General features: G+C 38.6%; 1 protein-coding gene across 1 annotated transcript in view; it reads right to left on the bottom strand.

Annotated features, from left to right (window-relative positions):
- Positions 1–1,808, bottom strand: part of sdk1b (sidekick cell adhesion molecule 1b) — a gene marked incomplete at its 5' end in the record, with an annotated part of 224,774 nt that extends 222,966 nt beyond the window's left edge. Inside the window, one exon of the mRNA XM_084091359.1 lies at positions 1,337–1,808. Coding sequence (XP_083947485.1) covers positions 1,337–1,808 — 472 coding nt within the window. The remainder of the gene's footprint in view (positions 1–1,336) is intronic.
- Positions 1,809–12,231: the final 10,423 nt, after the last annotated feature.

The raw sequence follows: 12,231 nt of genomic DNA, 5'->3' as shown, positions 1-12,231 counted from the left end.
TTCTGAATAACAAATGTTCAATTTTATTCAAAACTGAAGCTTTGCATGATGTGAGACACAAATTCTTGAGGGATTTCAGGTTTAAAAAGAATAAATTTGATTAGAGAAAACTGATGCTTGCACTGGAATAAAACTAGTATGATGCTTGACAAAGCAGGATGACTCTGTTTCTGCCATTCTCAGATGGGATGTGATCAATAACCTTCTGACCTCCTTAAGGTTGGGGTTTGGGCCACATCCAAAGCCATAGCGAGACCTTGACATTAACACAGGGAGAAAGCTGAGTCTGCAAGCACGCAGAGAAAGTGAGAGAGGAAAAAGTGCCAGCCACCAATGCTGAAGAAAAGTCACAGGAGTGGGTGTTCTTGTAACTGTTTTGAGTCGAATGCATTCATGCGTTTGCATTAATGCAACCTTCAAAAGAAAGACATATGAATTTCACAGCCCCAACACTGAAAAGCCCACGGCATCTCCATGCCAAATGCGCTTAATACGGTGAGGCGTCGCTTGCAATACAATCATACTTTTGAATCTTTTAATCTTGCTGCCATTTTAAAGACTGAAAAGCTCCCACGCGTGGCACGCAAAATCTGTGCTCTGCTTTAAAACATCCTAATTCAATCAGTAACACACCGCCCCCCCTTTGAAAAACAGCCTGCCGGGTACCAGAGCGACCCAGCTGGCACCGTATGCAGTCTACAGCCTGATGAAGCCGATTCCAGTCAAGGCTTAACTGAATTCTGCTCTGAATCATAATTCTGAATCTCAGTGGGTCATGTCCTTTCCTTCACACCCTTTCTCTTTCACACGCCTGCACTTCGTAAATGCATGCATCCTTGCTCCCTCTACTTGTCAGTTTGACGTTCAGTCAATACGACTTGTATGTGACCTGAGAAAATGTGCGTGTTGACAGCATATGACCTTTACCGCTTTTGTTGAGACACACACAGGCACGATCGCCCACCCCTCTCTCTCTCTCTATGTCCCTCACTCTGTTCATCTCTCTTTCTGTGTCCCCATTTTCTTTCTCTCTTTATATGTCCCTCTTTTCCTTTCTATCCATCTCCCCGTCTCCTTCTGTCTAGCCTATGCCCCCCTTTTTCTCTTTCTAGTTCTCTGATACCCTTAAATGGCCTAAATGCTTAAATTTACCCCATCTCTAATAACTTAGCACAATTTTATACAAATACACCCATTGTATACATGCAATGATCATTACAATCAACTTTTAAAAACATGGAGTTTAAAGGGTCTTGGTAAAAACTTAAAAATTTCAAAATTAAATTTCAAGCCCTGAGTAAACAAGTGAAGTTATGGTATATAACTCTAAACTTACCTTGAGCGCGCAACATGTGGGTATTCCAGAGGAACACAAGGGCAAAAATCCAACCCCACACCCCGCACCTCGCTTTCCCCGTCATCGCCTTCCTTGTATTTCCTTGAGTGTGAATAATCCCTTTAATTTTGCCCTTGGTAAGAGGGCTCTGACACTCGGAGAAGCTGGAATCTGTACCCTCGGCAGATGTGGAGGTTTGTGAGAAAAGAGTAAAGTGCGCGCTTCCCTTCACCGCATTTACGAGGCGATTCTCATTCATCCCGCACGCCGGAGAGTTCAGCTCAGAGTCCGCGACTTTCCCGGTCTCTTTACTTTCATGTCTCATGGCTTTCTGAAAGCCCTCATCCGCGCATTTAGCACTGAAAACGCTACCTTCAAGCCAAAAAGACCAAGTCTCCGTACACTGCTCCAAAATGAACGCACATCCATTCGCTAAGCGCGAGCTGCTCTTCTGTGTCCCGAGACGGCTCATGATGTTTCAGTATTGATTCCAGTTAAGTATTAATACGTTTGAGTGTACCGGATTTAATTTATCCGCTTAGAGCGCCAATATCTCCTGTAAACCCACGTTGTTTTGACGTATTCGCAGTTCGGATTATCTACCCGATCATTTCGAGCAATTTCACGGCATTCAGCCAGTCTTGAAGAATCTCTTACAATCCATATCGGTGCTCATTAGATGTGCCTTTATCCATTTGTAACAGACCGCGGGAAACTGCTTGATTAATCTGGTTAAGTGTAATGTTACCCAGAGGACTTTATGTATCCAACAGGTTAACCATGCAGGACGCAAAAAGAATCACATAAGTCAAGAACGTCCAGTAGCCTACAAATTCCTCGTAAACGAATAAACACCTGTGAACAGAAAAGGCAGACGTCATGAGTATGCAAATTACAAATGGTGTAATATGGCTTAAATCATAAACCTTCTGAGTAGCTAACAAATTATAGCCTACATTTTTATAGCCTGCATTTCTTGTAAAATGTGTTTACTGAGATGTTTTATTTAGCCTACTTTTCATAAATACAAAACAAACCCAAAATAATGTATAGTTTGTTCACAACCAGCACTAGTCAGCTACATTGATTAAGTCGAAAATAATAACTTGCAGTTCCGTAAATGAGTCGAATTAATTTAGTAACAGATTGATTCATAAGTGTTTTGATTCACTAAAGAAAGCCGACACTTAAGAGTCACTCCTTTGGGAGTCAGGTTACACTGGACGCGCTCTGTGTTTTTGATTCACTAAAAAGATCCGACTCATAAGAATCATCCGATCAAGTTCCAAACGCTTGCAATAGTAAACGTATTAGACAACAGATACACTCACCTTCATCACTTGATAGATGTTTTCCAGCAGTTAGTGCTTAAAGTTCGGGTACGTAATGAATCGACGTAATTCGTAAAAGTTGAAAATCCTCACCTTACGCTCTTGCGGTCTGGTTTGGGAGAATGAATGCATCAAGCGAAGAGAACTGCAGCTCCGTGGCGGTCACTGAACACCTGCTGCCCGGACCGAAGATAAAACTTTCACTAAGGCTCTATCAGGAAATTTAAAGTTTAGTCGGATGCTAGTAGAATTGCCACTTCTTTAAAAGGCTTTGAATGAGCCGTTCGAGTTTCTCTTCTCAGGAATAGTAATTTGTACAGGGCTGAATTTGAAGTTGAATTCAGCATCTCACCCGCTCCGCCCTGCTCGGCGCTGATTGGTCCGCCCTCTGCACACTACAGCCTATATTATTTTTCATGGAGAGCACGTGGAAAAGGAAAAGCTTCTGAAACACGGTGCCATGCGCCCCCAATCAGACAGAAACATTTATGTTCGAAAGTCACACCGAAAATGTAAGGTTTTCAGATCTCTTTTTAAAAAAAGTTAATGTTTCAGAAAGTGTTAGATGTTTGTCAAGTAATAAATCATGCTGTGGAGTTTTGCATTGTGTTGAGTACAGTCTTAAAATCTTAACACAAACACACAAACAAAAATCCAATCCTGAATGATTTTCTTTAAGTTCATAAAAAAGTTCATACAACTTACACTATATTTCCAAGACTTCTGAATGATACACTTGTGTGAAGAACAGAATGAAATTTATGTGGTTAATCATATAGCCTAGCCTATATTCATGGGAGACACATCAAGCCAGAGGGTCGGAATAAACTGCTTAGATTAGTCTTAAAAGTTAGTCATCAACTTTTTAAGTGAGTTACATCAATAAAAAGGTAGATCGGTCTAATCTGAATCAGAAAAGTAAGACTGATTACCTCTTGACTAATTTATATTTGGTCAAATTAGTTCTGAAGACACAGTCTTACATAAGTGGCTAAGTTTATGCAACTGGCCCCAGGTAATATGAATGTCAAATCTGTCTTCTTGATAGGGAATACTTGTGCTGATTTGAGAGCTATGATTTAAATTTAGTCCTGGCCCTCATGCAGGGCAATCAAATTTAGAAGACTTAGGCTAATACATAAACGCTCCATGGGCCAGTTTTGTGATAGCCTTCTGTACTCCTTTTTTTTTCTTATTATTATTTTTTAAATTAGCAACATTAGTTAATAACATTAAGAGGAAAAGTGGACAGAATTATATTTCATACATTATACATTATTTATACTATTCCTCTAATTTCTGCAGGAAAAAAACTGCTTGGTAACTAGTAAATTAAGAAGTAAATGAATGAATATCCATATGAATATTCAGAGCAGTTAGAGTGTCAAGGTCAATGTGCTAATATTAAGCCAGCATAATATTTTTTTATTTATTAATAATGGTGTGTTTTCAGTAAATGATACATTGATCATTGAAACTAAAAATGAAAAGACACTGGGTTAAACAGAGAGGTTATTAGATGTCTGAGACATGTTTAATCAATAATCATTTACATTTTAGACTTCATTAGGAATTCAAAAAAAGATATCAAGATGTTTATTAGCTTCTAAAAACTGTCATTTCTGCTTCCATGAACAGTAACTCTCCAAAATCATTCTCTTCCAAACACAAGGCCTTAAACTCTACAGAAGTTGCTTTTGTTGAAAAGCTAATGAAAGCCAGGTGGTGGCCATAGCAATTGACCAGTGGTGGCGGGTTGTGCTTGCTCCCGTCACTGAGAGCAGTTCCTTCATTTCTCAGTGGCAAAATGTGTTAATACTCTGGCCTCTGCCTGCTGGTCATTCCTTGGTTTCTATTTAGTATGTAATTGGAACAACTAATTCCAAAACCAATTTGATTTGCAATTATGTCCATCCCCATTCCAGGGCACTATTCATTTAAAGCCTGTCTTACTCAGACAGCGATAGTGGACTGACATGAGGACACATGAGGACACAGGTGCACACACACACACACACACACAGATACCAATCATCTGCTCTGCCTTGAATTAAATGTTTCTCAAGTCACATCTCTTAATGTGTTTTTTTTCCAATGTATAAATGGTTTCCACTCACTTCATGTCAGAGGTACTTGTTACATCCAGGAAAAAAAATGAGTTTAACCAACCACAACCTGTTAAAGGAACAGTTCGCCCAACATTGAAAATACTGCCATATTTTCATGTTAGTCAGAACTTGTATGAATTTCTTGCTTCTGAGGAACTCAAAAATTAAAAATGGATGCAATAGTACGCAATACGCTATATTCCAAATCTTAAGATGACTGTACTCTGACATGAATTGTTGTAGTAATTGTTGTAGAACGACGAAGGAGATAAATAACCAAAACAGTCTTTATTAAATCCACAAGGAATACTCAGGTGATCGCAGGAGAAAACATAAACACAACCACGCAAAACTAAGATGGGAGGAAGGTCTACTCCATCACAGCTTTCATTGGCCAAGGACCGCCAAAGAGGACGCCTGACAGACATGTAAAGCAACCAATCACAGTTCATTTGTTCCACGTGGCACGTCATGTTTAGGGGTGAGAAAATGTAAAGTCGTTGTGCCTACGATAACAGACCGGTGTGCATCTAATAAATTATTCAATCAAGAAGGTTGTGCAAGTGTACTGCTGGTGCTGCATATTTTTGAAAATCCAGCATTTAGTTGATCCTGATAAGCGTTCATTGTCACAGTTGTAAACATGACAGCTTTCTTCTTCCATGAGGGGGTTTGGCTTCACGACGGCTTTGTTTCCAGGTGGACTGTTAAGATGACAACTTCGAAACTCATGAAGTGTTTCCCATTTTGTGAGCCTTATGCATTCAGACGTTCAGCCAACGGTCCGTGGGTGTGAAGTCTGAGACTCAGACTAGACAGCAGCTAAATCCATATAAGTAAAAAGTAAAAAACACAGTCTTCATTAAAAACGCACAGAACAATCAGGAGATCGCAGGAGAAAAACATAAATACAACCACATAAAACTTAAGACGATACCGGACAAATGAACAGAGGAAACTTAAGACATGGTGTTACATCCCTGCCCCTGTTTTTTTTATCTCTTTTGTGAGAGTTCTAGGACTGACTCCTCCTTGGTGGGCGGGATTGCTTTAATGAAGACCAGCTGCACCTGTGGCAAACTATTTAAGGATTTCCTGGATTTTGCCTAGTTCTCTCTCATTTGTGTTTTGTGACTTTGTTTGAAGAGTGGGTTCTTGGGTTTGTGTTCCCATATGATTTCCACAACTCTACCAACCTCATTTCCAACTGCTTATTGATTTGATTTTGTGTTGATATTTACTTTAATTATCTTGTGTTTGAACCCTAGACATTATTTGTTTAATTTTAAATAAACTTACCATTTCTTTATTTGAATTCATCTTGTTAGTTGTCCTCTTTATGTTATGACTTTGAGCCGGGTCGTAATGGTCAAACGGAATAGGTGTGGAAACTGATCATCAACTAGAGAAAACAGGCAGGCTACACAGGGAAAACAGAACACAGTGAAACGAAACCCAAACAGACTACATGTGACATACAGTGAATTTAAATCATTATTTAGACTTGTTTTGTGAACCAGAACAACTGATTAATTGAAAAGATCCAACTAAAAAGAACAGTTAATCAGTCAGACTCAATTACTACTTCTCTCATAGAAAAAGAAATAGAAATAATAATAAAAAAAATGTATCAATTAGCTATTTGTAAAATGTCAATAATAATTTTAAAATATAACAAATAATAAATCATTAATAACTGAAAACTTTAATTTAACTTAAATTAAATTAAATTTAACTGTTTTCAGAAGACTTGGAATATAATGCACAAGTCATATATAGGCTACCATTTTATGACACTTTTATGGGTTTTGTGTTCAAATTTTTGTTCAGCAGAAAAAAAGTCAGCTATATTCAGATTAAGAGAAAGTGGAGAGTGAAAACTGATTTCAGAGCAATCCAAATTCAATCAAAACACTTTTCTCAGTTTCAGTGTTGGCATAGTTACTCTGTTTTGCATTTGTAAGGCAATATTGCTTATTTTAGATCATCTGATAAAAGTTTTCATTAATTATTACATTTGATATGAATGTTGTTCCAGGACAAAAAAAAGAAAAAGAAAAAAAGGCTGTTGTTCCACATACTATTGGACAAAATCATGGCCACCGACAAATAGATACTTTAGTCTACAAATAGTGCTACCTAAAATAACATCCAATGAAACTCAACCTGGAATGTATTCAGTTGCTAGTCTTTGAACTCTCATACTTCTGCCAATCATATTTACGAGCATGGAAGAAGATGCCCTATTCAAGACATTCTTAAGTCAACATGCTTTCTGAGACGCCGATCAGTTTTGTATTTCAAGGGATCAGATCACTTTGTGAAGAGTAAGAGTTTACCAGATGGTGTAAGCACATGTTTGTGTGTATAAGATGCGCCTGCATATCTTTAAAGGGTTAGTTCACCCAAAAATGAAAATTCTGTCAGTAATTACTCACCCTCATGTTGTTCCAACCCCGAAAGACTTTCGTTCATCATCAGAACACAAATTAAGATATTTTTGATGAAATCTGAGAGCTGGCTCACTCCTTCAGGCTGATAGGTAATTGATATCTGTCAGCCCAGAAAAGTTAGTAAAGACATTGGTAAAATAGTCCAAGTGACTACAGTGGCTCAACCTTAAGTTTATCAAGCAACGAGAATACTTTTTGTGCGCAAAAAAACCAAAACAAAAATAAGGACTTTATTCAACTATTAATTTTCTTCTGTGTGGGCCTCTGAGTGAGTTCACGTAGTGTAACAGTGCAGCGCTTCTGGGTTGTACGTCAGCACGTAGACTCACTATTGGCCAGCATCACACACATGACCAGCGTCGGCCAATAGTGAGCCTATGTTCTGACGTACAACCCAGTGCAGGGCTTCTGGGTTGTATGTCAGAACACTATGTCAACAGCTTAGGAGAATGACATGGAAGAGAAGAGATGGGTGAATAAAGTCGTTATTTTGGGTTTTTTTTGCACACAAAAAGTATTCTTGTCGCTTGATAAACTTAAAGTTGAGTCAACGTAGTCACTTGGACTATTTTTTAACAATGTCTTTACTAACTTTTCTGGTTTTTAGCCTCCTTGTTAGAGCGTCTGACTCTCACGCCAGAGACCTGGGTTCGAGGCCCGCAAAGAGCGGGGCAAGTAGGACCCGGGTGGAGGGGTTACACTATGACGTAGTTAGCCCAGAGCCAATCCTGACCTCCCTGGGGCCCTAAGCAAAATTTTGTTAAGGGGCCCTCCTACCTGACCCATGACCCATGAGCCATATAAACCATTTGCCATTGCCACACAGTCACACCTGACACCCCAGTGCTCCCACTACAATCCTCCCTCCTTTAACTAGTACTAATGAAAATAATTCCTGATATCAGAAATAGACATTGTTACTAGAAAAAGTACAATCTTAATATCAAGAATTCACATTTTAAATAGTATTAATTTAATTATTGATATCAAAAATGCATCCTGTGAATGAATAAAAGCTAAAATGGCTTGCCATAGCATGTCACTGTGTTTTAAATGATAAAAGCAATACTTGAGACTTGATGGTTATTATTTACTGAGGGATGTGCATCCATATTGACCACCAGTATGTCCAGCCAATCAACATAAATGCAATATAGCCTATAAATCAATAGTCAATGTCAATACATTGCTTTCCATCTTGCTTTATTGCAGAGTTGTAACTAAACTGACTTGGAGACTAGATAATCATTGTCTTGTTTTAATAATTATGTGCGCCTATAATGAGGAGTGCCATCACGCCCATTGTACTGGTCCCCACAGGTGTTTTGCTGGAAAGTGCACGTTTCATTTCGTGCACAATATGAACGCATGTTAACGCGCGACGTGCTGCAGTTATCTTTTCCGAGCTGCAGTTTAAACAAACACCGTTGCCCTTTGTCGTATCAAACGTAATAAATAGTTGTATTTCACTCTCACTCTCACTCTCACTCTCACTTTTTTTTTTTTTTTTTTGTCAGGCACAAAGTCACAGAACACAGCCCTGGAAGTGGCCGGCATTAGCAAGCAAGACACAGAAAGACCAAAAGATGCACTGCCCAGCTGGGTTAGCAAGACAGACAGACTATAGTGAGAGATGCACATCAACTTCGACCTTCGAGAACACAAGTCGACCTGATTGCTGTTCCCTCAATTCACTCTCATGGTGTTTTTTTTGTGTGTGTGTGTGTGTGTGTGTGTGTGTGTGTGTGTGTGTTTTCATCTCTTTCATCTCTCTTTTCATTCTCATCAGTGTTGTAAACTTTGATTGATGCACTTTGACACGAGGGGGAGGCGGGGCCTTGAGTAATTTGCGGGGCCCTACGCAACTTGCGTAGTGTGCATATGGCTGATCGGCTCTGAGTGAGCCAGCTCTCAGATTTCATCAAAAATATCTTAATTTGTGTTCCGAAGATGAACGAAAGTCTTACAGGGTTGGAACAACATGAGGGTGAGTAATTACTGACAGAATATTCATTTTTGGGTGAACTAACCCTTTAAGCAATTAATTCTAAGTTCCCACTGAAGGATTGTCAATCAAACCAGAACATTCATGGGAAATGCTTTACCAAACAGGCTAAATCAATAGTTGGTTAGAATAAGGTCAAACACTCAGCGACGGAATCTGATAAGCTCTGGTTTAAGTAAAAGCCTACCGGCTGGATACATTTACAACCTGAAATGCATAAATGTTTTCCTGCAGGACACATTTTCCCAAAGGAAATATTATCTATGAAGCATACAAATTAATGCATAATACATAATGGTATTAGTATACCTATTTGTCCACAGTTAGCAACCAATGTCTGTGAATAATAGTCCAGGGGAGGGCAAAAACTTTCAGGAAGTTGGATTCTCGGGCTTTGAGGAAGCCTGTGTTTCTCATGCCTTGAGGCGAAGACTCTATTGCATTACAAAAGAGAAATCTGATCCTTCACCACCACCCATTAGTGAAAGAAAGATGCTCTTACGCTTCTGTTACTATCGCTGGAGTAAAGGAAAACGAAAAGGGGGAAAGGCTGTGTGTGTGTGTGTGTGTGTGTGTGTGTGTGTGTGTGTGTGTGTGTGTGTGTGTGTGTGTGTGTGTGTGTGTGTGTGTGTGTGTGTGTGTGTGTGTGCTGCAAACCAATACAGTGGGCAACTCTTGAAAGAGAACAGGAGAATGAGAAATGACCATAGAGATACAGGCCACAGATGAACTGTCAATGCAAAACAGAGGAGAGAGAAAGTAGGTGGGTGAGAGAAAAGACACTTGCAAACGGAGAAGACACTGAAAGTAGAAAAGAGAGTACATGGCTGTTTCTAGGCATATGTGAACACTCTAAACATAAAAAGGCACAATGTACTGTATTCATTTAACTAAATATTTGTTATTTAAAATAAAAAAATTGAACAGGTGTTTTACCTGTAGGCCTGTTTTAAATTTTGAACTTCATTCCATTGTGTTTTAGGTTTTATGGAAATGTCTGTAAAATTACTGGATAATGTCCGGGTAATGAGCTGCCAGTACTTTTTCTGTAATTTTACGGATTTATTTTTTACAGTGTAGGCGGTTGCCTATGAGCTCCTCAATGACACCATAACACGTTAAAGTCACCATAAAAATCTAAATAAATCTTCTTTTTTTTTATGGAATATTGCAGTATTTATTATAAATGATTTATCTGTGCAATTTTTTTTTAAATAATGTGCCTTCGTAATCTTTAATCAAAATAACTTCCCCTACCTCTTGCAGTGACACCTCTTCTCTGATGACGTGTTTACTGGCGTGAGGGCGGGACAACCTGTCTCTCACATGAGTATCTCACGATTCAACGATCCAATCAATTCCTGACGGACAAAATCAAGTCCCGTCCTACATTTTTTTCTTGTTTGAGAATCGTTTCACTCAGTTATACATCACAGTTGTGAACAAAAGAATATCACAACTTCTGCTTCTTGTCGACTTTAAAGACTCCATAATGATGATAAATCTGATAAATCATTTATAATAAATACTGCAATATTCATAAAAAAATAAGAATTGTCCATTTTGATTTCATGGTGACTTTAAGCTGCAAAGGGAAAAAGGGATAGGGATCCCCAATAGAAATTTCGCCTAGGGCACCAATATGGACAGAAATGGCTCTGAGAAAGTGATGGATAAGCACAGGTGGGAAGATAAGAGAGGTCTGTAGGTGGTACAGGTATATAATACCCATGCATTACCTCCCGTGAGCTTTTTCAGAGGGGTGTCTGTAGCCTCAGGATAACAGAGATGTAGTGTGTCAGACTAAAGGATTGAGTAAGTTTGAGAGTGCTGGTGTTAAAAGAGTTTTTTTTAAAAAGTAAAGGGCAACAATATTTATATATTTATACAGACAAGAGTATTTTAATCAAAGCGACTTGTATTGCATTCAGGGTATACATTTTTATCAGTTCGTACATTCCCTGGAAATCACACCTGTGATGTTGGTATTGCTAGCACCATGGCATGCTCTACTGTTTGGGATACAGCCAGGAAAGCATACATGTTTTAATTATTGTTGTCAAGTAAAACACGAGCTCATGAATGAAATTTAATCAATCTACTAATTTATTCTAACCATTATGTTTTATTCTACTTCTGGTTGAAGTCTTCCAGAAAAAAAATTGTTTAACCTATACTGTATGTGAGGTTACATTTCAATTAAGTTTAATGGTGTAAAGCTCATTGATTTGGTAGTGGGTAAAATGTAACTAAGGGTGTGTTCACACTTGGCATGTTGGCACCAAACAAGTAGACTGAGATCTCTGAAAAGGTACAACACGGAACAAAGACATCTAAACGAACCAAAAACTTGAATTTGGAACACAGAATGTGTTGGATATTCATTCCATCATAAAATACGTTTTTAGTATTTGTTTTTTGTATCTTTTAGGTTCAGTCTTAAAAATGACAGTGTGAACGCTAAGCGAACCAAGACTAAATTTATTATTTTCTTTTTTTGGTCCAGACCAAAAGAACCAAGTCTGAACACACCCTTAGAGCTCATTTATGCTACAAGGCTACGTTTAAAATTACACACAACTGGTGCAACCGGCCCCTGAATTTCATAGAGACTAGAATGCACTGTAAATTGATTTTGGATTAAGTTGTCATTCAAATATAGAAATGTAAATGAAACCATATAGCAACATGTTAAAATCAGCTCAGATTACCTCAGCAATGACCTGGAACCCCTAGCATGTCAGTAACTGTTGTACAACTTTCTTTAAACATCTAGTTTGGCATGGGTTTGTACATTCCCGCGTGATTAACTTCATACCACTGTATATGTTTTGTGTGTATGAGTAGGTGATAGCCTTGGGTAATGAAAAGCCATGCAGTTGATATCCATGATCACAGTTTTTTTTAAGCTCCAATGCTCACGGCCACAGGTTAGTGTGTTTTTGTACCCAGACCTAGAGGCTCAAAGCAGGGGTAAGCTCAGGTGAGCTGCCATTTC

Source organism: Abramis brama, assembly GCF_963993115.1.
Source record: "Abramis brama genome assembly, chromosome: 2".
Classification (NCBI taxonomy): domain Eukaryota; kingdom Metazoa; phylum Chordata; class Actinopteri; order Cypriniformes; family Leuciscidae; genus Abramis; species Abramis brama.
The sequence above is the reverse complement of the archived record's forward strand: the minus strand, read 5'-3'. Positions and strand labels throughout refer to the sequence as shown.